Source organism: Punctularia strigosozonata (assembly GCF_000264995.1).
Source record: "Punctularia strigosozonata HHB-11173 SS5 unplaced genomic scaffold PUNSTscaffold_6, whole genome shotgun sequence".
Lineage (NCBI taxonomy): Eukaryota > Fungi > Basidiomycota > Agaricomycetes > Corticiales > Punctulariaceae > Punctularia > Punctularia strigosozonata.
In genome coordinates this window covers 1,627,487-1,650,041 of record NW_006767438.1, presented here as the reverse complement: position 1 = coordinate 1,650,041, position 22,555 = coordinate 1,627,487, and the positions used below count along the sequence as shown (strand labels likewise).

The window sequence follows — 22,555 nt, the reverse complement described above, 5'->3', positions numbered from 1 at the left end:
CAAGATCGGCGCCTTAATCGTCGCATCGTATTCATTATTCTCTGCGTGACATGACATCCTGTGGGGCCTAGCAAATATCAAATGTCTGGCTGATCTCAAGAGCTGCAAACGTGCTGAAAGGGCCGAATGGGGACTTACCCTCAGCAATAGAGGACCCCTGACGTACGTGCACCTGCCTAATGTCAAAACACGCTTCTCTAAGGTGGTTGAGAAGACGCTAGACATACCGTAGCGAGATGAGAATGCGGAAATCGCCTGAGTACGTAGATGATAAGTTATTATGATGCAGAAACTGGGGAGAGAGGGCGCGTGCACGGAATGAGTTCAGCGTCCACGTGACGACAGTATATGTTGCGACCGATTCGGCTGCCAGCAACATTATGCCCGAGTTGCTCGGCACGTCAGCGGCACATGGTCCGGGGTCTATGTTGGTGGGTCCCGCCAGATGGGGACGACGTCCCACTAGAGCGCAGACCAATATGAGACGTCCCCGCAATACCCAACCCTGCTGGGTATGCACCTGAGGATGGGCCGCCCAAAAAGCAAGGGGGGCGGGAAATACCCGGAAAATGGGTAAATCCCCCTTCGGCAAGGCCTCAAAGGTGTATCATTTGACGGGGCAAGTTCTACCTAACAACGACGTGCCGAAGGGGTGGTTGAGGTGGAGTATGAGTCCGAAGAACACCGGCATTATTAGTTGGCGAGCGTGTTTCCGTATTGAGCAAGCGTGACAATTTCTAGATGTCAATCTCCGCGACCGCGTAGCCGGAGGTCTCGTCAAAATCTACGTCCTTGTTATCGTGACAAAACCACCGGCTTGAGTGTGGCACACAGTCTGATACATGTTTTTTCCCTTGATCTGAAGCACATGCTCCTTGTCTGCCTGACAGCAATCATCATCTCGTATGGACCTGAGATAGAATGCTGTGTCTTGATCCTAATCACCCGGCTCACATGCTGATACTTCGGATCCATCTCTCGAATGTCTCAACATTCCCCACATTCTTGCGAATCTGCATCGTCGGAACCTGGTGCCAACCATAGTCGCTTAAATGTCTAAGGAATATCATGGGATATACTAAATTTTGAAGGATATAATTCAGTGCTCATCTTACTATGATGCAATCGGTAACGTTCTGTGGAGCGGATGGGGTAAATCCTGAAGCATTCAGGGTTAGCGCTGGTCCGGAGTTTGCGCTCCCACGACAGCGGAACCCTAAATACTGGGCACAGATTCCGAAAGGTTCATTGCTGTCCTAATCTCAAAGAAGCTACAAGTGCCCTCCCTGGCGCTCGGACGTAGATAGAACCCAAAGAGACCTACGTAGCAGTGGTCAAATGTCTTCGTCTTCATTCACGGTCGATGAAGGCAAACTCGCTGGCTTTGTGGGAGAATCGGTTCTATACGGTGAGTTGGATGTTTAAAACGAGTTATCCCTTACTGAGAGTATGTTCAGGATGCTCAACAACATTACTCCTTGCTACGATAACGCTACTTCTGTCCCCTAAGCGGAAGTTTGAGTACGGCCACAATAAAACGACAAGGCTGATTCTGCTCATCATAACATCCATGCCTCTTATCTTGACTACGGTGATAAATAGAGCGCTCTATATCTCAAGTCAACGCGCTAATTATGTCACTTGTTTGCAGCACTGGATTATTGATTTGTCCAGAATATGGAGTGCGTTTATTGGTCGTAAAAGCGCGCCGGAGGGGTCTCTGTTTTTCTTTTTTCGACTGTCTGAACCGCGGAATGTTGCAAAACTTGCAATTGTTATGGAAGAAGGAGTATTTATGGACATGATTTTGGTACACAAAAACTATATCACCAAATTCCTGACTAAACTAGCGATGTTCAGACCTATCGTGTCTATTCAATACGGAGCGGAAGTAAACTTGCTGCCACCATCTCTGTCTACAGTGGGCCTATTCAGTTGAGCCTATCAGCGCATCTCGTAGTTATCCTCGCTAATTCACAGACAAGTCTGTGGTGTTGGAGAAGTGGTGGCCTACTCGCGGTACAAGACAGCGACAGACATCTTTACGAGCTCGATCGGCCGGTACATAGTCATGCTTCTAGTAAGGTAATATCTTACTGACAAGCGTCGCAGTTGGACCATGAGTGCCCTCGTGCTCGCTCTTAGGTAACTGACTTCGGGCGTTGTACCTGAGACGGACCGATACTGATAGACTCAGTACAAACATCATACAGGCAGGTGAGACTAACACTATTATCTTTGCTTCGAATATCTGACATGTCGAAGCTCTGATCAGCTATCGTATTCTCAAACGAGATCGTGACATGAGAGGCTTTACTACTGCACCCCTTGCTATTCGTCGGATCCGCTCAAGAGCGAGTGGACGACACTGATCTCCATCATGTTTCAGCCACTCATACCCGTCGCAATCGAGAGCGCTTTGATACTGGGGTGAGTCCGACTCATATGACATCGTCAATGAGAGCTGACCACATCGCAGCATCATCAACATAATCACCCTGGTTTCGTTCGCAGTCAAGTCCAACGTGCAATTCATGTCGATTACAATGGTACTTGTTATTCCACTCCTTCATTCCGCTCCCGCTGACAAGTCGTGAAATAGCTCAATTCTTTGATTGCAAGTTCACTCTCTTTGCAATGGACAATCTTCTGACTTATACCAGGGAATCTCGTTCGGCATGATCATGGTGCGCATTGGTCTCAGTGCCACAGTACTGCAAGCGCCTACGGTATTCAGCCCTCAAGTATCTCGCCCTCCGGGAGGTGGCTTGTACCCCATGGAAGTGCGCATTACCGAAGAAATAGATTCCGAAACACGCGTTATACAGAAGAGCGCGAGCTCATGGATGAAAGGAGGAAGAGCGGACGGTGTGTGAGTGGCATAGGCTAGCTGCATGGGTGTTGCAACACGTATCGTATGGGCTTCCATGTATCTGACTATGTGATGATTTATGATCAGACGAGAGTGATTGCTAGTACGACAGGATTATGGATGCGTGTAATCAACGAAGACCAGGCATCTTCATAGATAGCATTCCCAATAAACAAGACGAACCGTACTTTAGCTTAAATGTACAGCGCAACGTCAGGAGACCTCCAAGATAGAGGCTGATGAGGGTCAGTGTACTTCCTTCGAAAAACTTGGGTACCCTGATCGTTGCTACGGGTGCTACTAGTATCAGCGTGCACCTCAGATAACTTCCGCGCAGAAATTGTCTAACTCCCGATACACTGGCAGTGAGTTCGAGGTGCCTGGACCGCAGACGGGCAGGTTTCTTGGGCCGATCCGCGAGCTCGTGGGTGTTGTGTGCGACGACTGGCGCCGAGGATACTTACGTCATGAAGAGGAAATCTGGGAAATAGGCAGTGATATGTCATTTGCCTCGTTGAGACATCTATTGTACAAACAACGCAGTCGGCTAGGCTACTTATCTACGTCTCGCGACTAGGGTTAAACCCCCTCTGTACACGTTGTGAGCGAGAGCGTCGTGAGCGGGTCCGGTACACAACATGGAGCCTGAAAGAGATCGGGGAGCATTGGACGAGTTCGTGGACGGGAGGGCGTGAATAATGTTACACAGCAGCGTTGACTGCACAATAAGGGAGACCAAAACGCACGTCAGCCGACATGCCTATGGGGACAAAACGTAGACTAAAGCACGAACGCACGTGAGGAAAGAAAAAGCGGTAGTTTTATCGAGGTTTGCGGGGGCGTGGCGTTTAGACAAAGGCGTTGCGATGGAGATCGTCGACTTCGGCCTCGGACATCTCGCGCGCGCCTGGCTTGACCGGGCGGGACGAGGTCGAGCTTGGGGTTCTTCGTCCACTCGCGCAAGGGCGCGTCCTTGCGGGCGCGGTAGCGGATGTAGAGGATCGCGCCGGGGATGAGGAGGAGCAGGCCCCCGACGGTGCCGACCACGGCGGGAACGATCATGGTGAAGGTGCTATTCGAGCCGCCGGAGGAGACGGCGTCGAGAGGGGGAGAGCTCGAGCTCGCGACGGCACCGGGGGCGGTCACGGCGACGGTTCCCGTGGCGTAGTATGTCGTACGCGAGCTGGGTGGAGTAGAACCGCTTTAGTGGGGAGTAAGGGAGGACGCGGGTGGTGAGAGACGGCTTACATCGGGACGGCGGCCCAGCATTGGGCGTCTCCGCAGATTGTATGCGTGCCGGAGAAGAAGCCGGGGGTGCTGGTAGCTTTCGCGCCCGGGGACCTGGGTTAACCGGAATGCGTCAGTTTGGTCCGATGCCTGAGGGTTTGTTCGATGGCGATGGTCGTTCAATCTATGTGCAAGGCGCGGGATCGATAGATTTGGCTCGGGGCAGCCCGGCACCCGCAGGTCCGCGTTGGGAGAACGGGGGAGATAAGGGGGAAAAGAGGGAAAATGAAAGGGAACGGATGGACATTATACGCACTGGACGGAGGTGGTGAGCTGCCCGAGGCTGTTGGTTGACACGAGCTCGCAGCCGTCGCCGAAGCAGTTGAGAGTCTCGACGGAGTCGGTCGTCGTCGGGCTAGCCATAACATGAGCGCGCGATCGGTGGGGAGTGGCACGACAGGGCAATCTCACAGTGGAATGGCCGTGAGCTGGCCGGCGCTGTCCGTGAACGCGGCGACGCATTCGGACGTCCGAGTCGACGCGCCGGCGAAGCCTGCACAGATCGTCATCGTGAGCGGTTCGGCCGCCGCCGTCGATGGCCTGTAGATGCGGTACAGGTATGAGTGAGCTGTCCCTTCGTATCGCGTAAGAGTAAAGTCCTGAACGCGTACATGACGAACAAGGTGACGAATGTTTTCCGCCCTCTCTCCCCTCTCCTTTGCTCCGCCACTGTGCGTCGTCGATAAAATATTGTACAAGACACATCTAGCTGATGTTACACAGCTGCGTTACAATATATAAGGTAGTATATGAGCTCACATACAAGCTATATAACTCCACAGATGCGATGCGCGCTACTGTGCTGATCTGTACGGCCTCACAAGCAACGGCAGCTGGTTACCCTCATTTGGTTCGCTCGCAACAACCGGTCTGGCTACAATGGCCCATTTCTTGATGATATCCTCTGGCTTTGTTGCAAGAGAAAATTCGAACGCGCGTACAAGCACAAAGATAATAGCCTTCATCCTGAACCTTACGCATCAGGAATGTACGCCGAAAGGATACAATGAAACTGACTCTATCACGGAGAATTTGTGGCCTATGCAGTTGCGTGGCCCTCCTAGAAACGAGAGTAGGTTGCTCCATACTCCCGGAACCTCTGAGACCGTACCAGGAACGGAGTTAATCCAGCGCTCCGGTCTGTGATCAAGATCTCGTTATGGAGCGCTGATTATATTAGGATACACGGCTCACACACCTGAACTCGTGAGCGTCTTCCCCCCAGATAGACTTGAGACGGTTCATTGTGAGTATGGGAATATATATGGCATCTCCTGACTGCACTCTGAAACCAAAAACCAAAAACTTAATAATATGTGAGCCGTATTGTTGACACCCTATGCTCACCGTATAGTCGTCTTTTTGACGCCATAACGGTCTATGTACGGTGTACTGAGGGGAATCACGTCGTCCTGAGTTGCCACTCGAACTGTGTTCGGAACAGGTGCATGAAGCCGCATTGTTTCGCGCAAAACGGCGTCGAGATACGGCAAGGCTTGTAGCTCGTCCATGTTAGGATTATCGCACGTAAGCGATAGGACGTCTTCTCGTAGCTTCTTCTGCACTCCCTGGTGCTGTGCTATGGCAAAAAGAGCCCATGCAACTCCGATGCTCGTCGACTCGTGCCCTGCCACGAGAAACGTTGGAATCTCTAATGCACGCTGGTGAGACGACGATCACCAATGATACGCGAGAACTCACGGGCCACTATATCCTTTGTGCTCATGCGATAGCTATCAGGAATATCCGTGGCGAGGTTGGCGCGCACGAGGAGACTGAGAAGATCACGACCTACATAGGCAATTTAGTATGTGCGTTTACTTGACCAATAATACCCACCTTTTACGTCGTCCTTGTGTATGTTCTCATCCGTGGTTTTCTCCGCGCGAACAAACGCCTTCTTTTGCTCTATGAGCTGCACTCCAATACGAGTCATTGTATCCTGAGCAAAGCGCACTTTCCTGTCACGGGAAGTGTGCTTTGAACGCAGGATGAGCGGAAGGTGTTTAGCGACGCAAGAAAATTGACATACTAATATTCTCAGCGGAGGAATAATTGCCTTAAGGATAGGCAGAATGTTGAGTTGCTGACCAGCACGAAAGACGACAGAGAAAGCTTCACTGAGCTCGCTCGTTCCGTCTTTCTCCAAAGACCCAAAATCGTAGTCGAACCCGGCAAGACCTATGACGTCCAGCGTAGCTTTACCCAGCCAGGACAACACGTCTATTCGGACGGGCTCATCAGTCGACGCTTGAATGAGCCATATATCCCGCAGCTGTGCGGCTTTGTCGACAAAAATGCTAGTCAACGAACGAACTTGAGCAGAACCAAAGCTAGGGTTCATGATGCGTCGCTGCTTGCGATGCTCGTCTCCTTCGGCTACAAGCACCCCCTCGCCGCAAATCAGTCCAAGATAGTGGCGCACTACGTCCGGCTTCTGGAAGGTGCTAGTATTGTTGAGAATATAACCAAGGGCGGCGGGGTCGAGGGTGAACAACCTGCTTCGCTGGAAAGAGGTGAGAACAGATAACGGCGAGAGCTTGATCGCTTACACTGAAGAATCCTTTGTACGCATAAGTTACTCCGTACCTATCCACCCACTCTTCGTGTAATGCTGACATGTCGGCGTTCCAGATCTCTAGGAAATTACCGTAGATGAAGCTGGAGCTTGAAGGGCCGGGAAGATTCCTCAAGGGCGAGGCAAGTGTAGCAATGTTGAACCTGATAAATCTCCAGATAACATATATCATCAACGCTAGCGTCGCGTAGATGGAATAAATCATAGTGCCTGTGATTGGGATGTTCGGACTCCAGTAGAAGGGCAGCTCGTGCTGAGTTGCTGTCACTTGAATATGGCTGTACTTATGTCAATTTTGACACGGGGAACCCCCCAGAATTCCCGATGATTGCTGCAACACAATCATTGATTATACATAGCAATGCCATATGCACGTGAAATGTCACCCTTCTGCGGGTTGACTGCACGTTTGACGTAGTCACGCAAATGTCTTAATATAATTCCATCTAGGAATCGTGCATCAGTTCCGATTGCGGTACATCATCGTAGTGCGCTCAGATTTGAGATGCCATGCAGTCGCCGCGCACGGAAGCTGTATGCGTGTGCTTGAAAGGCTCGCTGCATCATGCCCATGTGCTCATATCTTCACATCCCGGGACCTTATCAGCGTCCTCGAACACGCTACGTAACACCGGTTTACAAATATGAGCCGAGAACACGCCGATGGATGTAGTGCAGCTGCTTCCATTGTGATTACGACACAGGGGATCAGGCGATTCATCATGGGTAATTATTCAGGTTGGCCGGCATTTTTCATTCCATATCCGTCTCGAACAAAGAACATCACCCTTTTTCCCTGCTTCATAGCTTTCACTGCGGTACCAGCATTACCCAGTCGGGTGTGAGGCCAGGGGCAGTCGAAGTCGTCGTCTCTTCACTTACGGTACCGAATACTCACGGGCTTCTGATAATGCGAAAAGATGCAAGAACAACTGCGTCAAGCGCGGTACACTATCTTAGATGGCGGAAGAATTGGTGGAAGAAGTAGACAAGTATATCGCAGGGTTTGTGCTGTAAATGCAGTCATGAGATGGAGAAGTTGTGCGTGTCCCTACCCCCCCCCCCCTGAATTGTTTTCAGACACTGCTTTCAGATGTTGACTCTCTGGCAAGAAATAGGACACTGGCTCTTCATTCACACCAGTTTTTCACTGTGCGGGGCTATCCGTAGAATGGGGTGAGATTGCAATTTGAGTGACGTTGAAAGTACGGTAAACTATCTGGCTCGCTCAGGTACACGTGTAATCTCGCCTATCCAAGCCAATCGCGGCCTCATGTCTCTGTAAGAATACACTCAATACATTGTCCACTTCTCATAGCTTGTAACCGAGAGACTTCCGATTTTCGGTCTGTCGGTGGATGACGCTGATATTACTGATGATGACCCATAAGATCCCGATTTGAAGATGGAATTTGAACGTCTACAACCTCGTAGCTTGCGCAGAAGATTGAATACTGATCAGAATATCCAACACCATCTTTGCCGTCACACCGACGTTCTCTTGAGGAGGCTAATTCAGAGTGTCAGCAGCTACCGAGTCCCCAAAAAACGCCCCACGCACGTAGTGGCTACAGACAGGGATTACCTGCACGGAACGCATTGAAGCACTGTTGCCGCTCACCGTCGCCTCAATAACGGAGTTGAGTGGCTTAGGCCTATAACAAGACGACCTTTTAGACTAGAGAAGTAAATTTATGGGATGAAAATGAAGCACACCAGAAGTCTCGGCGCTCTCCTTGAAGCATGTACGTCGGTATTGACTTGGACAGGTCGACTGCAAGCTCGGAGAGCACGACACCTTCATCATAGGAGTTCATACTAGCCATCTCGCGACTGATTGACGTCTTTGTAGTAACTCCGCCCTGAGGACTCTCTACAAACGAGGTATCCTATAGCGGCGTCAAATACTTGTGTCTTACCTCAACAGTAAGTATGATTCACCTGCATCAGATCAAGAACCTCCGCGCTGAAGGTGCTGTAGGGCTTCTGCTGCGTTAAGTCGTTCATTGCTTCCTTTATAGTGGGCCAACTTGGCTTGCGATACTTCGAAAGTTGTTGAAGTCGAGCCATCACCACGTCCCAGATAGGATTTGCAGCGGCAGTCCAAAAGCCTGGTTCAATGAATATATGATATTTAAATGGACTTGGGCAATCAAGCGCCGTCCCCACTCTGACAATGGACGTAACATTCAGTACGATTATTCGTTGGAGCATGAGCAGATAACGTACATAACCCCTGAGCCCGCCGAATGGCCCAGTCCGATGAGCTCAAGGCGCTCCTCCGGACTCAGCAGATGCTGTACCACCTGCGTGATAGCCTCAGAGTACGTCTTGCATGGAACTTACATCATGGTAAGTACATATATGTACATTTTCAAAGCTGCCAGAAAACTCACACTTCGATGAGAACTGTGTCTCGAGGATCGATGTGTTCAGAAGAGCAGCATCCCCGTGATTCGGGCTGTCTACGACCCAAAGAGAGCGAATGTGGACATCGTGAGGTCTTGCCTCGTTACAAGCCTCGAAGAGCCGCTTGATAAAGGGGATATAGTGCTCGGTGCCTACATGAGTAGTTGAGCTTGGTATATCTAAGGAAATATCAGGTACCGCACTCAAGCCTACCGCATGAGCGAGCAGGAGCGATATCTGCTTGACGTTATCTCCCGACGAAGTTGGTGGTTTGGGTGTAAACCTGCGAGCCACTACCTGCAGGGGGTAGCTTGGATCGCTGTAGCGTAGATCAAGGATGTGCGATACAACGGACATTGAACCGAGGAAGGAAGTCTGAAGATTGATCATAGCGGTAACCCTGACGGGAGCAGTTGCCGTGATCGTGGCATGTTCAAGGTGCGTACTTGAATATGTAAGGATGCCCGAGGCACAGCGCGGCGTGAAAACTGGGCGTATCTGTAATCGGTGGCAGTAGAAGGCATGGATATTCTCCGTTGTATTCCACGCTACCACGCGTTTCGGTGAGAGAAGTGACTGGTACATACCGGACTTCTCGGATCCCGCGCAAGAAGAGGGCTGTCATCACGACTGCATCTCGTCACTCAGTAATACGATTCCATTCTTGGCTATTACACCGCCCTATCATGGAGGAGTCCGTCCGCATAAGGTGCTTGCTCCGAGAGTGATAGCGAAAAGCTACATGCGTCTGAGGTGCTGTTCAGCATCGGAGAGAGCTGTTACGAGATTGAACAGCCAAAACATAGCGGATAACTGCCACGACACCTGCATTGAACCTTAATCCTGCCTTGTTATAGTCACAAGTGCCGCAATCATTGCGCAGCCAATGGTGGATGCCAATGTGCCGGCATTCTTGTGTGAACAGGAACATTCCCACGGAACTGCAATCGAACGCGAAGCAAGTACAGGCAGCACCCTCAACAGGCTGGTTCAGCTGCGTTCGCGCACGAGCAAATTATAAGTCCTTCTACGCTGCTCACCCCCACCCCCCTGTTTATCCCTCTTCTCGAACTCAAGCTTTTCCGTCATTATCTAGTCAACCGAGATGGCCACTGGAGAGGATATCGGCCCGTCTTCTCCAACACTCCATGACGCATCCCGTTACTACTTGTATGGCAAACGCCGCATCGCGGCAGCCGTCGGTCTTGCTCTCTCGACGTTCATATCTCTGCTCGACACGACCATTGGTACTTTCTGTCTGTATCTATCCCATTCAACCATTTGATCAAAACATAGTTGCTGTTGCATTACCTCGCATCGGATCCCAGTTCAACAGTTACGACCGGACAAGTTGGCTGATCACCGGATACTTGATCACATACGTTGGTAAGGCCTCGCAGGATACCCTGATTTGCTTGCTCATTCTTCGAACAGCATTTCTTCCTATCTTTGCAAAGCTCAGCGGCATTTTGGGCACCAAGCACGTCCTCCTTGGATCGTGTGCAATATTTGTGTCAGTTCATTTTTGATTCGAAGCTAACAATATGATTCAACTCGCACGTCTCTCCTTCGCAGGACGTTCTCCGGAGCATGTGCTGGCGCAAGAAGCATGGACGAACTGATTGTATTTCGAGCATTACAAGGTGTTGGAGGGTCGGCTCTGTGGTCCTGCTCGACGACTTCTATTATGACTATGATGCCTCCGGAGGTCATGGCAAAGTACATAGGCATCACGCCTATGATGTATGCCATGGCGTCCGTTCTGGGTCCAATAATTGGTGGTGGTATGTTAATTTCCGGGAAATTTCCAGGAACTACATTGATTAATAGGTTTATTGATCGTAGTTATTGTCGCAAACATATCGTGGTCCTGGATATTCTGGATCAATCTACCAATCGGAGGATTTGCAGCCTTACTGCTGTATTTATCTCTGCACGCGCCGCCTATCGGATCGTTTAGATGGAGGATCATACGTCAGCGCATCGATTGGATAGGAGGCACGCTGATGCTATGCGTTCTCCTACTGTTCTCTCTCGCCGTGAGTCCTCTTCAATGAGAGTCTTGTTGTAGCTCGAGACTCAAATGTATTCCTCAACAGCTGCAGCTCGGTGGACTTCCACAGTTCAGCTGGAAGTCAAGGACCGTCCTCGCGCCACTCCTGGTATCCATAGCTCTCATTCCCTTTCTCATCGTCGTTGAAATGCGGTCAAAAGAGCCCATTGTACCGTTATATCTGTTCAGGATTCATCGAAACATTCCCCTGAACATGATATGCACCATTGGCATGGGCGCCGGTCTCTTCGGCACGATCGTGTTCTTGACACAGAGGATGCAGGTTGTTGATCTTCTCAGTGCCGAGACCGCGGGTGTTCGCATGCTTCCCATGCTGTTCACTTGCGGTTTTCTCAGCGCACCCACAGCAGTCATTATCTCCAAAACGCACTCCTATATGCCTCTGCTCTGTACGACAGTCGCTCTAGCTGCCGTTGCCGGTGGCCTACTGAACCTACTTGCTTTCCCGACTCGGTTCGGGGAGCAGTATGGATTCGAAGTCATACTTGGCACTTCTCTTGGGCTAGCAATTACCGTTACCACCGTCACCTTTCAATACCCTATTCCACCTCAAGATGTCCCACCCGCCCTTGGGATTCTTTCTACCTCAAGGATGCTCGGCGCTCTTCTCGGGATTGCGTCTTCTTCGACAATCCTGAACTCATATGTCCGGCGTAGGTTGCAAGAGGATACCACCCTCAGCAGCGATATCATCGAGGCCATCATGAAATCACCGGATATCGTACTCCCGACGCTAGAATCCAGCGATATACATACCGTACGGCACATTTATAGCAATGGCTATCGGTGGATTTTTCTCGGTGTTGCTCTTTGGCTTGCTTTAGCGGCCATTCCCACATTTTTCATGAAGGAGATTTGGCCCATCTCGACGTTTGGACGAGATTCGGTCGAGGATAAGGATGTCAAGTCCATTTCCGATGGAGAAGAACAGCAGGGAATAATTCTTGCGGTGATCGATTCCCCCTGATATGATTCTAACTGCTCGGATGACGAGCTGTGTGTCAGTAAATACCTCTGTACTATTTCTCTCGTACGATCACCATGTTCAGAGCCTCAGAGAATATACGGACAGCTTAGCTCAACTATGCAAGCGTGCACGCTTTGCCATGCATGACGTCTGTTTTGGTGCTGGAGATTGCTCTGTTTCCTGGAAATATATCTTGAGAATAGCTCCCTCGTGAGTTGCATACAGATATAAAGTGGTGATGCCCCGCACCTTGAAGTGTACGAATGGCTACATGTACAGGGCGCGGGCGTGCGCAGCGCTGCTATGATTCCCGGTTCCGGCTGCATTTGATACATCGGAAGATCAGAGTTGCGAGATGTCAGATTTTGGGGAGATGCTGGTCTTCCGGCGCTGATTGAAGAAGCGTGAGATAAAACGGCGGTGAACGTGTTGTGGAGACATCTACGGTTCAATTGGAGTCTCTCTCGCAGCCGCCATGGGACTGCGTTCGGACAACCATGGTCACAGAGGATTATTGCTGTCCTGGATCAGAAGTACTTATACTCGGATTATTTGCCTGCAGTTACGCGCGAAGCCTTGACCTTCCGGCTCAAAGTATTGATTGATATGGCTCCAGTTAGTATCGACGAGGCTGAGCTTGCTGGATTTATTGGAGAGTCAATCTTATACGGTCCGTGCATATCAGTCATAGAATGATTCTCTCTGATAATTTTCAGGGTGTGCTATGACCCTTATGCTCGCAACAATGGCTCTTCTGGTGTCACCCAAAAGGAAGCTGGAGTACGGAGCTAATGCAAGGATGAGACATGCTCTCCTGGCTATGACTTCACTCTTCATCCTGTTATCAACGGCGGTTAGTTGTGGTCTGAAATCTGTTGAAGCGGCTCTCATTTTCCATAAAAGCACTGGATCATTGACCTGTCCAGGATATGGACCACTTTTATTATGTATCGCCACCAATCGGATGGATCTACGCTGTTTCTAGCAGAGATATGGAATCCTAGGAACGTAGCCAAGCAAGCCGTTGTTATCACGGAAGCGGTGCTCATGGATATAATTCTTGTGAGCGAAGTCTACCAGAGTTCTGTCCAGGCTGTAATACCAAGTTCTTCCGTGCGCTACAGACATACCGTGTCTATTCAATCTGGGGTGGAAGGATAATTGCAATAATCGGACCCGCGTTAGCGACAGTAGGCCTCATGGGCAAGCAGTCGAGACTAGTTCCGATTTAACCATCTGACATATGGCTCACAGTCAGTGGGTTCGGGGTTGCAATAGCGTTCTCGCAGGTCAGGCCGGGAGAAGACGTATTTGCGAGTTTGACCGGACGGTGCGCATATTTGGGACCAAATACAAGGTTGGCCATTGACATGCTGCGTCTCAGGTGGATTGTTAGTGCACTAGTTCTCGGACTCAGGTGAGCCTCAAGCTTTATTGGGAAATATGTAAGGTGTATGAGCTTACAATTGTAGTACAAACATCATGCAAGCAGGTAGGAGGAAGCAAAGAAAGCTTCGCCCAGGTCTGATGCGGGAATCTAGCTTTGATAACCTATCGCATTGTCAAGAGAGACCGTGATATGAGAGGGTTCACCACCGCCGAGCTGTCTGTAGGTCATCCCAGCCGCAACTAGCTAGTAATCCATATCATGCTCAGCGACTTACAAACGACTCATAGCCGATGATACCAGTGGCAATCGAGAGTGCCGTCATTCTTGGGTGGGTCCGATGCATTCCGTCGAATCTTGCTGCTTACCGGAATGCCCCAGGGTTCTCAATCTCGTGACATTGTTGGCCTTCGCAGCAAGATCGAATGTGCAGTTTAGTTCAGCCACTATGGTATTCAAGTTTATTCCGTACATACAACGCAACTTATTGATCACGAGAATTCAGCTTAGTCCCATGATCGTAAGCTCATAACATCGACACCCGTGACCATACGCTAACAAAGGTCTTAGGGAATTGCGTACGGCTTGATCATGGTTCGCATAGGCCTAAGTGCCACAGGATTACAAGCACCGACAATATTTCATTCGCGCGTGTCACGCCCACCTGCGGAATGCTTATATCCGATGGAGGTTCGCATCACACAAGAGACGGACATGGAAACACGGGCAGCCCATAAGAGCGAGAGCGCTGCATCTTGGATTGATGGCGATAAGAATAAGGGCATAGATGGTGTGTAACTCTGATCCAGCTACTGGAATGTTATCTACCAGGCCATGTGCATGGTACCGGACCGAGGATTGAAATAAATAGCTACATACCGAATTCGCTCTTCGATACTCTGACATTTGATGCTGACACCGGCGTGGTGATCATATGTATGCAAGGATTCTCGACGATGCGGATTACAAGCAAGATCATTTCCGTCAGGTAAAGCGTCGAAGTGTTACCTCCGACTGTGCTTATCAGTTCAATCCCCGATTTGGTTCTCCGGGCTTTGTGCACATCGAACATGGGGTACAGACCATGCTATGTTCACAAAAAGTCTAACTACGGCTGCGAGGCTATACCCTTATAAAGTGTGGAGCGGTGAGACGAGAAGATGGGAAGAAATATCGGCGAAGGCTTCAACGACACGAACTTGACCGAGGAGGATATATCTGCCACCGCGATGCACTAGCCATTGCACTATCATACAACCTCTTTCTTCGACGTATGTCTCTTTATTTCCCGATATTTTTTCATACCTAAACTGACGCATCCTCGTCTCCAGTCTTGGGCTGATGCGTGCCACCCCGCGAGGGCAGGCGCCCCATGGAGAACAACTGCCCACCGGGCGAGCCCAGGAGCGCCGTCTCTCCCTCCTCCGAGGTCACGCCGATGGCGATGCGGAGGATAATGACAGAGAACACGATGCCGACGATAGGCGAGACCTGTGTTAAGCCGAAGCTAAGACTTCGACGGATGGAGTACGGGAAGAGAGACTTACCGAGTCGAGCACCACGTACTGGAACCAGGAGTCGGTGTTATAAAGTATGAGAAGTGCCATCAACCACGCGCTGTATACAGCACCGGACTCGACGACGATAAGCAGGAGTGGACGCAGATGGCGCGCGCGGGCGCCGATAAGCTGTTTTCGGTTAAGACGGTAGACGCGGAATGCGACAAGCACTGTACAAAGGACGTTGGTGGCGAAGGTCATGGAGAAGAAGGCGGTGATCCATTGGGAGAGCTGGTGGACGAAGATGTTGGCTTCGGGGTTAACGCGGTCGAAAGAATATAGGATGCCAATGCCTGTCGCTATGCGCAACGTGCATGAGATTGCGGGGCTTGGGGTGATGAATGTGAAAGTTTACCGGTGCTTCCGAAGAGACAAAGGAGAGGGAAGGCGATGACGGTGAATTTACGCTCCCAGGCCAGATAGCATCGGTAAAGCTGGCGCCGCAGTCATGTTAGCGTCATGTGAGTGCCGCCGAGTAATCGGACGGCGCACCACCATCGAATCACCGATCAAAGTCTGCAGGACGTAGAGCGTGCTCCCGAACATCTGTGTGAATTCTGAGAACCTGTTGAAGAATGCAGCGGGCCCTCCGGGTGCGTCAGAGAAGGTGATGAATGCCTTGATGATCCTCGTAAAGTTTGTTGCGACATGCTACAGTCGGTACGCCGAGTTGCAGAGATATGGAATATGAATGAGATGACCTTACCATCGTAGCCACAACCCACATCAGCGTCGAGACAAACAGCATGGGCTTGCGCAAAGGTCGACGGGTGATCAGCATCCATGTCGTTAGGACGAACAACATGGTGTAGGCCCCTGGCCGACAGATAAGTAACTTGGAACACTGGCTATGCCACGAACTCGAATGGACCACGCACCATAGAGAACCGACTGGCAAAAGATGGAAACCAGTTTAGACTATAGTCGGTGCAGATGGTATCAAGTCAGACTATGGAAGGCACGCGCCAAGCCTAGGGGCAGCGCTCACCTCCTGTGGTGGAAACGGCATCGCGCGAAGTCGGCGCTCTCACTCAGCTGCAATGGTGTCCCAAGTTTTGTATCTTATCGTACCGTGAGAGGGACCAATCGGCGGCCCGTCGGAGAGCTAGTTCACAGCGGGCGCACTTCTTCCCCTTCTGAGACGCTTCGCCCACGCCTCTCCAAGAACATGACTACGCGTTGATGCACGGGCTGTAGAACGGCATTGGCTTCAGAAACGGCACGAGCGCACGCAACGTATAGGTGGCCAACAAACGAGTAGTCACGGTGGGACGCTAAATTTGAAGCGGACGTGATCTATCCGGTGGACTGCCTTCATAGATTCTTTTTCTCATCCACATCAGTCTGTGCGCAAAGCCCATACACGCACCTACATACCACGAGTCCTTCGGCCGTATCGGTGCAATCTACCGATTCACGCCATCGTTTGCACTCAGTTAGCTACGCCCCCCACAGTCATGTTCCACCCGAGCTGAGCATACGTCCAACCGAAGCACGACCCGCCGAATTCGGTTGAATGGAACTTGCACACACTCCTGTGCTTCCCCGAACTCATTGTGTGCAGCCCGTCTATGGCTTCCATCTCCTCGGAGCTCAACTCTAAGAACTACAACATCATTAAGCTTCTCAAAGCCCGACAAAAATGCCACGCTCGCTCACCTGCAAGTTCTCCCTCATTCTCTCCTCGTGCGACGTCTTCGGCACGACACTCGTTCCGCGCTGCACCGCCCAGCTTAGCACAACCCTTGGCACGCTTCCCCTCCCCTCCGCAATCCGTACCAGCACCTCCTCTTCCTTGAGCTCATTCTTACCTAAAGGCGAGTACGCGGTGAGATGTATACCTCGCTCTATGCAGAATGCGCGCAGAGCGTGCTGCGGGAGGTACGGGTGCATCTCGACTTGGTTCACGGCAGGCGTGATCTTGGTATGGGTTGCGAGGAGAATGGAAAGGGTTCTGATGCTGAAATTGGATACACCTATGGTACGTGTTTTGCCTGTGAGGAGGAGGGTTTCCATCTGCGCCCATGTGTCGGCAATAGTGGGGTGTTCGTCTGGCTGTAGTGTTCGTCCTGTTGATTTCCCACACAGAGGCACCGGTATTCAGCGATTGGCATAGATAATGAGCTAGGAGCAAACCTGTGTCTGGATCTACGGCAAGAGGCCAGTGAACGAGATAGAGGTCTACGTAATCGACCCCGAGCTTTGCAAGGCTGTCGTCTAGCGCCTGCGCAACTCGACCATGATCCTTATGGCTGTTTGAAGACTGTATCACTTGATCGGCCAAGGAGGATTGCAACGAACACGTACTCGAGCTTGGTGGTAATCCAGATATCACCGCGCGCAACACCCGATTCGCGCAGTGCGCGGCCTACGGATCGCTCGTTACCTACAATTTCAGTCGAAGACAATCAGGGGTAAGCACGCCGAAATGGCTAAGTATGCTTACCGTAATTTGCAGCCTGCGTAGAAGCGAGACTCAGGGTCGGATATCGACTCGAAGGGAAAAGCGCGAAGAGACGAACCGTATCAATGTGCCGATAACCTGTAGCGAGTGCTTTTTTGACCATCTCAGTGACGTGATCGCCTTCGCCAGCGAAGGGAATGCCCATCCAACATCTGAATACACATATTTACGATGAGCTCAGAGGAAATAGTGATGTGATAGACATACCCTATGCCAATCGCAGGCATGAGCAGACCATTGTTGAGCCGAAATCCGAGTATCTGCTCGGACATACTGCACGGTCTCGGTCAGAGAGCTGAGGGCAACAGGCTTACATAAAAGCTACCGCCGGCGTCTTAAGAAGATCGTCACGTGGAAATGCAGTCATCTCGTCATCTCCGATTCACGTTTCGACTCCGACACGATATAACTGCCTCTCTGAGTCTCCATCCACATCCTTGCCAGTTGTCATAACCTTACTGCAGACCACCATGGCTTCGCCGCAGGGAAAAGTGCCCACCATTCTCGAAAAAATCTACGCGCAGCGTCAACAAGACGTCGCCGCCGCGCAAGCCACGCCTGGCACCTCCTCCGCTGACCTTGACGCTTACCTTGCCATGGGCCTCGCGCCGTCCCTCATCCCTCTCATCCCCCGCCTCAAGCGCAACCCATCCACATCCTCATCCAACCCGGGTCTCTCTCTCATGGCAGAGATCAAGCGCGCGAGCCCGAGCAAAGGTGACATCGCGCTCTCTGCGAATGCGCCGCGCCAGGCGCGTGCGTACGCCCAAGCGGGCGCGAGCGTCATCTCGGTTCTGACAGAGCCTAAATGGTTCAAGGGATCTCTCCTCGACCTCCGCCTTGCCCGGCAGGCTGTCGACGACCTAGGGCCCGACAGGCCCGCGCTTCTGCGGAAGGAATTCATCTTTTCCGAGTATCAGATCGCCGAGGCACGCCTATGGGGCGCTGACACCGTCCTCCTCATTGTCGCCATGCTCGCGCCCGAGATACTCGAGCGCCTGTACGCATACTCGCTCTCGCTTGGGATGGAGCCGCTTGTGGAGGTCAACAATGCGGACGAGATGCAGCGAGCTCTCGCGCTTGGCGCGAAGGTGATCGGTGTGAACAACCGGAACCTACATGATTTCAACGTCGACATGGGAACGACGAGCCGCCTCGTCGACATGGTCAAGGGGCGCGAGGTCGTGTTCTGCGCACTTAGCGGTATTTCGGACCAGAAGGACGTGAGCGTGTACAAGGAGCAGGGCGTGCATGCCGTATTGGTTGGGGAGGCTCTCATGAAGGCGGAGAACACGGCCGAGTTCATCAGACAGCTGCTCGACTGGCCGACGGATGCATAACTTTGTAATCGGAAGGGAGGCGCGTTCTGTATATACCGGCGAATTGTACGCGGTTACAGTCACTATCAGAACGACACATCGATGTGTTCCCATTTGCTCCGTGTGCCGCAGCGTGCTGATGTCCAATAGAAGCTAGGCTGTATCTCCTTTGTGCGGTTAATATTGAACGAAGCAGAGCCATTCTCACGTATGGAGAGGTAGCGCTGGGCGTATCGTGGCACAGGAGACCGACACGGGTTCGTTCGACTGCAGTTCTGAAGAACTCGTCTCAGTTTTCTTGGTACTCGCCGTGTACGCGGTGGTGTCCGGCTCGGACCGGAATTGGGGTATACAGGATTCCTGCGGTAATTCCTGAATAGCTTCTTGATGCCTTGGTTTGAGAACGGGGTAGGTTGGGCACCAACGACAGGTGGTGCGAGGACAGCTTGGCATATAGTTAGACACTCTTGCCGCCGGTCCCGCTCTGAGAATTGCGGTATCCGGTATTTTTGTCTTCTAAGTTTCGTACACCCTATTCTGGTCTTCTGGGAACGACAGATCGGGCACACCGACAGCAGGTGGCGGACAGCTTGGCTTCTACCTACTCAGAGACTCTCACCTCATCGGAAGCAAGATTCCCAATCCCACGCGTCCTGCTATCCAGCCTTGAAATTTGGGGTATGCGGTATACCTGTCTTCTTCCCGTACATTTCATGATCCAGTGGATTCGGAACGGGGAATTTTTGTCACCGACAGCCTCATCCAGCATGGTTTATACAAGACTTGCTGCTCCGCTCTCAGCGACAGGTTCCTCGCCTTCTCGCCCTTTCCCGCAAGATGGCTTTCGCGGCCGATGAGGTACGTATTTGACTCCGCTCTAGTACTTGGCTCAACGTGTTCTCTACAGGCCAAGCTCGTGTCGATATTCATTCAGACTCTGCTGTATGGTACGTCTTGTGCTGCTCTTACGCACATACCATACATTAATTTCTGTTTAGGCGCATACACCGTCGTTTTCATTCTCACATGCTGGGTCTTGCTTCATAGGAGACGACCAGACCAGCCACGAAATAAAAAATCGCTCTCTATCGTCATCGTTATGTTCACTCTCGCTACCATGGTTAGTACTGTCTCTCTCAGAGATATTGAGGCTTGAATTTGTCAGCACATATGTGTGAATTATACACGGATAATCCAAGCGTTTATCATTCACCGAGACGCGCTTGGAGGACCGGCAGCATTCTTCAACGAGCTCTCGCAATTTACACAGCTTTTCGGCACTACTATATACGTCGCCCAAACCCTTGTCGGCGATGCCATCGTAGTAGGTACCGTCTACCTTCTAGATCAGCTTTACACTCACCGTGCTACAGCTCGACAGATGCTACATTGTCTCAGGGCACCGGAAACTCATCGTCATCTTTCCACTCTTCCTCCTCTGCGGAAGCACAGGTTCAACCCCTTTCCTCTTTTTACATTGTAACGCACTGGCACTCAAGCACACACAGCGACCGGGATCGGGATCATATACACCATGGCCCGCGTCGTACCCACCGCGCCCGTCTTTGCATCACATTACGCCCGATCATACTACTTGTCATTGAAAGCGGCGCGGTGTACTCGGCAACGCTTATTGCGCTGTTGATCTTGTTTAAGAGGGGATCGTGGTTCCAGTATGTTCTTTTGGACGCGGCAAGTGTTGCTTTCACCCAAACGAGTTGGTCAAACCTGACGCCAATACCTCACAGATTTCACCCATCGTCGTATGTCGTTCATCCTCATATTGTGCACATGAAGACTGCTTATTTATCTGGCATACCCAGGGCCTCGTGTTCTCCATGATAATAGTTCGCATTGGTCTAGGCATCACCTCCGTCTCCGGCCAAACACGCGCAGCATCTACCTACCTATCCAGATCCGGCGAAGGAAGCTCAGGGGGACAGCCCCACTCGCTGTGGTCCTCAAACGCTAGCACTAAGAAGCATGTCCTCTCTCGCATACGCTTCCGACCGATGACGCCGGAGGATGAGATAGAGGGCTGCGAGGTGGAGGGGATTGAGTTGGATGGAGGGGTGGAGGGTTTGGGTGCTATGGAGAGTAAGGGTAGTAGGCGGGAAGAAGGATCGATTGCTGACGACGGGAATCGAGAAGCAGTTGTATGAGATTAGTCTTAACATTCTGAACGTCTAGTCTGATGTCCCTGCACAACTAAGAGACAAACATTCTGTGCATCAAGACGATCACGACTATATGTCTAGAATACCCAAGATGTTTGACTGGGAGCAAGAACGTTCGCAAAGCGCAGCACAGATCTTACCTCGTCCGCGTGCATGAAGCTCCGCAATCGTGAAGCTGGCCATGCAGGACGACTTCGCCAATCTTGGGGGCTCGTTGGGCAGGATCCTAGGCGACCGGCTCGCCGTGGACCACACTCCGGGCCTGAAGCGGCTCATCCTTGCCGACAGTCTGACGTGCATGGAGCTCTGGTTGCGCTCGCTGAGATGCGCGCCGGTTTGCCGCAGGAGCTCCAAGACACGCTTCGCAAACACGAGGAAGATGGAACCATAAGCCCCACTGAGTATCAGGCCGCCGTCGGCGCGTACTTCCAGCTGCATGTTTGCCGCCTCAACCCCATGCCGGAGGAGCTCATAAACGCATTCGCGGAGATGGGCAAAGACCCCACAGTCTGCGTCGCCATGTGAGCATATTGTCTCTGTATATTATATCAAGACTACCCTCGGCTGACGTCGCCTCGCGCAGGTAGGGCCCGACGCAATTCGAGGTGACGAACTCGGAAGTGTGCGACGCCGCATTTAATCACCACGAAGAATTGGGACGTGATCTTGGACAGCATGATCTGATATCACCGCATGCACTCAAGGGATGACCAGGTTTGACCCGGGAATAATCACGAATTTTGACTGCCACGAGCTTTGGGGCATCGCGCTTAGCAGTTTCGCAGGGGGGAGTATTGGGTGCTGATGGCCCGTCTGCGCGGAATTGGATGCGCAGTCAAGATGTCGGCTGAGGCGAATGCGATATCTGCAACCAAGCGGGGCCCCACTGCGGCACTACCATCTTCGCCATGCAGCGTTTACGCGCACCCCGTCGGAGACAGAGATTAGTGATGAATCCTGACCGCTGACCCCTCGAATCTTACTGCGGTCCCTGTGCGTGACGTACTCCGAGTCGTTGTTTGCCCGGTAGTCAGTACAGACATGAGTAAGGGGGTGCCTCGCGCCGAGTTCCGACTCCCCCAAATCAACGCACCCGATTGGTCATATTCGTGCGGAGATTATGCCGGAACAAAGCGGAGTTCAATATTCCATGCCTCCTGTGCAGCGCACATAGCTTACGGGGGGAGTCAGAATGCTGTCCTTGTTAACCCTTGCCAACAAGCTGTCCTTCCACGGCGCTCGATTCAACTCAACAATAGACATGGTATCATCATCAGTAGTGTCCGGGTCGAATACCGGCACCAGATCTGATCGATTCGGAGGTTTCCTCCTGCCATATTGAGCCGCGGGAGGTACCGCAGAGAGTCGTTTCCTTCTGAATTCGAGTTTCTGCTCCGAGTATAGTGTGTGCTCACATGGACTGCGAACCTTGAACTCATCACCGGCGGTTGATGACCGATCT

General features: G+C 51.6%; 9 protein-coding genes across 9 annotated transcripts; 5 read left to right on the top strand and 4 right to left on the bottom strand.

Moving 5' to 3' along the window:
* Positions 1–1,116: 1,116 nt before the first annotated feature.
* Positions 1,117–3,028, top strand: PUNSTDRAFT_44627 (uncharacterized protein; the record flags this gene model as incomplete). The annotated part of the gene is made up of 9 exons (XM_007383863.1): positions 1,117–1,243; positions 1,304–1,408; positions 1,458–1,591; positions 1,652–1,921; positions 1,981–2,085; positions 2,390–2,430; positions 2,515–2,549; positions 2,664–2,872; positions 2,960–3,028. 9 exons carry the CDS (start codon positions 1,117–1,119, stop codon positions 3,026–3,028), a joined length of 1,095 nt encoding a protein of 364 aa, XP_007383925.1.
* A 1,925-nt stretch (positions 3,029–4,953) lies between these two features.
* PUNSTDRAFT_113684 (cytochrome P450) lies at positions 4,954–6,942 on the bottom strand (the record flags this gene model as incomplete). The annotated part of the gene is made up of 8 exons (XM_007383862.1): positions 4,954–5,125; positions 5,177–5,299; positions 5,358–5,444; positions 5,507–5,810; positions 5,861–5,950; positions 5,999–6,137; positions 6,192–6,665; positions 6,712–6,942. 8 exons carry the CDS (start codon positions 6,940–6,942, stop codon positions 4,954–4,956), a joined length of 1,620 nt encoding a protein of 539 aa, XP_007383924.1.
* A 1,215-nt stretch (positions 6,943–8,157) lies between these two features.
* On the bottom strand, positions 8,158–9,536 carry PUNSTDRAFT_134388 (uncharacterized protein; the record flags this gene model as incomplete). Its single annotated transcript, XM_007383861.1, has 7 exons — positions 8,158–8,247; positions 8,299–8,392; positions 8,454–8,626; positions 8,679–8,907; positions 8,967–9,078; positions 9,134–9,298; positions 9,350–9,536. The coding sequence occupies 7 exons, from the start codon at positions 9,534–9,536 to the stop codon at positions 8,158–8,160; spliced, it is 1,050 nt and encodes a 349-aa protein (XP_007383923.1).
* Positions 9,537–10,396: 860 nt separating this feature from the next.
* On the top strand, positions 10,397–11,887 carry PUNSTDRAFT_20201 (MFS general substrate transporter; the record flags this gene model as incomplete). The annotated part of the gene is made up of 5 exons (XM_007383860.1): positions 10,397–10,532; positions 10,581–10,659; positions 10,722–10,930; positions 10,992–11,067; positions 11,224–11,887. Coding segments are annotated over 5 exons (1,164 nt in total), but the record flags the coding sequence as incomplete, so codon positions are not given.
* Positions 11,888–12,684: 797 nt separating this feature from the next.
* PUNSTDRAFT_44623 (uncharacterized protein) lies at positions 12,685–14,372 on the top strand (the record flags this gene model as incomplete). Its single annotated transcript, XM_007383859.1, has 11 exons — positions 12,685–12,781; positions 12,804–12,857; positions 12,904–13,040; positions 13,091–13,249; positions 13,477–13,517; positions 13,572–13,604; positions 13,660–13,679; positions 13,729–13,796; positions 13,865–13,905; positions 13,956–14,094; positions 14,145–14,372. 11 exons carry the CDS (start codon positions 12,685–12,687, stop codon positions 14,370–14,372), a joined length of 1,017 nt encoding a protein of 338 aa, XP_007383921.1.
* Positions 14,373–14,879: 507 nt separating this feature from the next.
* On the bottom strand, positions 14,880–16,142 carry PUNSTDRAFT_134386 (uncharacterized protein; the record flags this gene model as incomplete). The annotated part of the gene is made up of 7 exons (XM_007383858.1): positions 14,880–15,065; positions 15,122–15,432; positions 15,489–15,567; positions 15,626–15,784; positions 15,840–15,949; positions 16,012–16,051; positions 16,122–16,142. 7 exons carry the CDS (start codon positions 16,140–16,142, stop codon positions 14,880–14,882), a joined length of 906 nt encoding a protein of 301 aa, XP_007383920.1.
* Positions 16,143–16,565: 423 nt separating this feature from the next.
* On the bottom strand, positions 16,566–17,869 carry PUNSTDRAFT_143761 (aldo/keto reductase; the record flags this gene model as incomplete). Its single annotated transcript, XM_007383857.1, has 8 exons — positions 16,566–16,739; positions 16,793–16,852; positions 16,913–17,202; positions 17,270–17,385; positions 17,441–17,519; positions 17,580–17,592; positions 17,656–17,749; positions 17,805–17,869. The coding sequence occupies 8 exons, from the start codon at positions 17,867–17,869 to the stop codon at positions 16,566–16,568; spliced, it is 891 nt and encodes a 296-aa protein (XP_007383919.1).
* Positions 17,870–18,067: 198 nt separating this feature from the next.
* Positions 18,068–18,937, top strand: PUNSTDRAFT_113682 (indole-3-glycerol phosphate synthase; the record flags this gene model as incomplete). Its single annotated transcript, XM_007383856.1, has 1 exon — positions 18,068–18,937. One exon carries the CDS (start codon positions 18,068–18,070, stop codon positions 18,935–18,937), a length of 870 nt encoding a protein of 289 aa, XP_007383918.1.
* Positions 18,938–19,753: 816 nt separating this feature from the next.
* Positions 19,754–21,618, top strand: PUNSTDRAFT_44620 (uncharacterized protein; the record flags this gene model as incomplete). The annotated part of the gene is made up of 6 exons (XM_007383855.1): positions 19,754–19,774; positions 19,824–19,863; positions 19,915–20,036; positions 20,082–20,240; positions 20,740–21,072; positions 21,217–21,618. 6 exons carry the CDS (start codon positions 19,754–19,756, stop codon positions 21,616–21,618), a joined length of 1,077 nt encoding a protein of 358 aa, XP_007383917.1.
* Between the last annotated feature and the right edge of the window lie 937 nt (positions 21,619–22,555).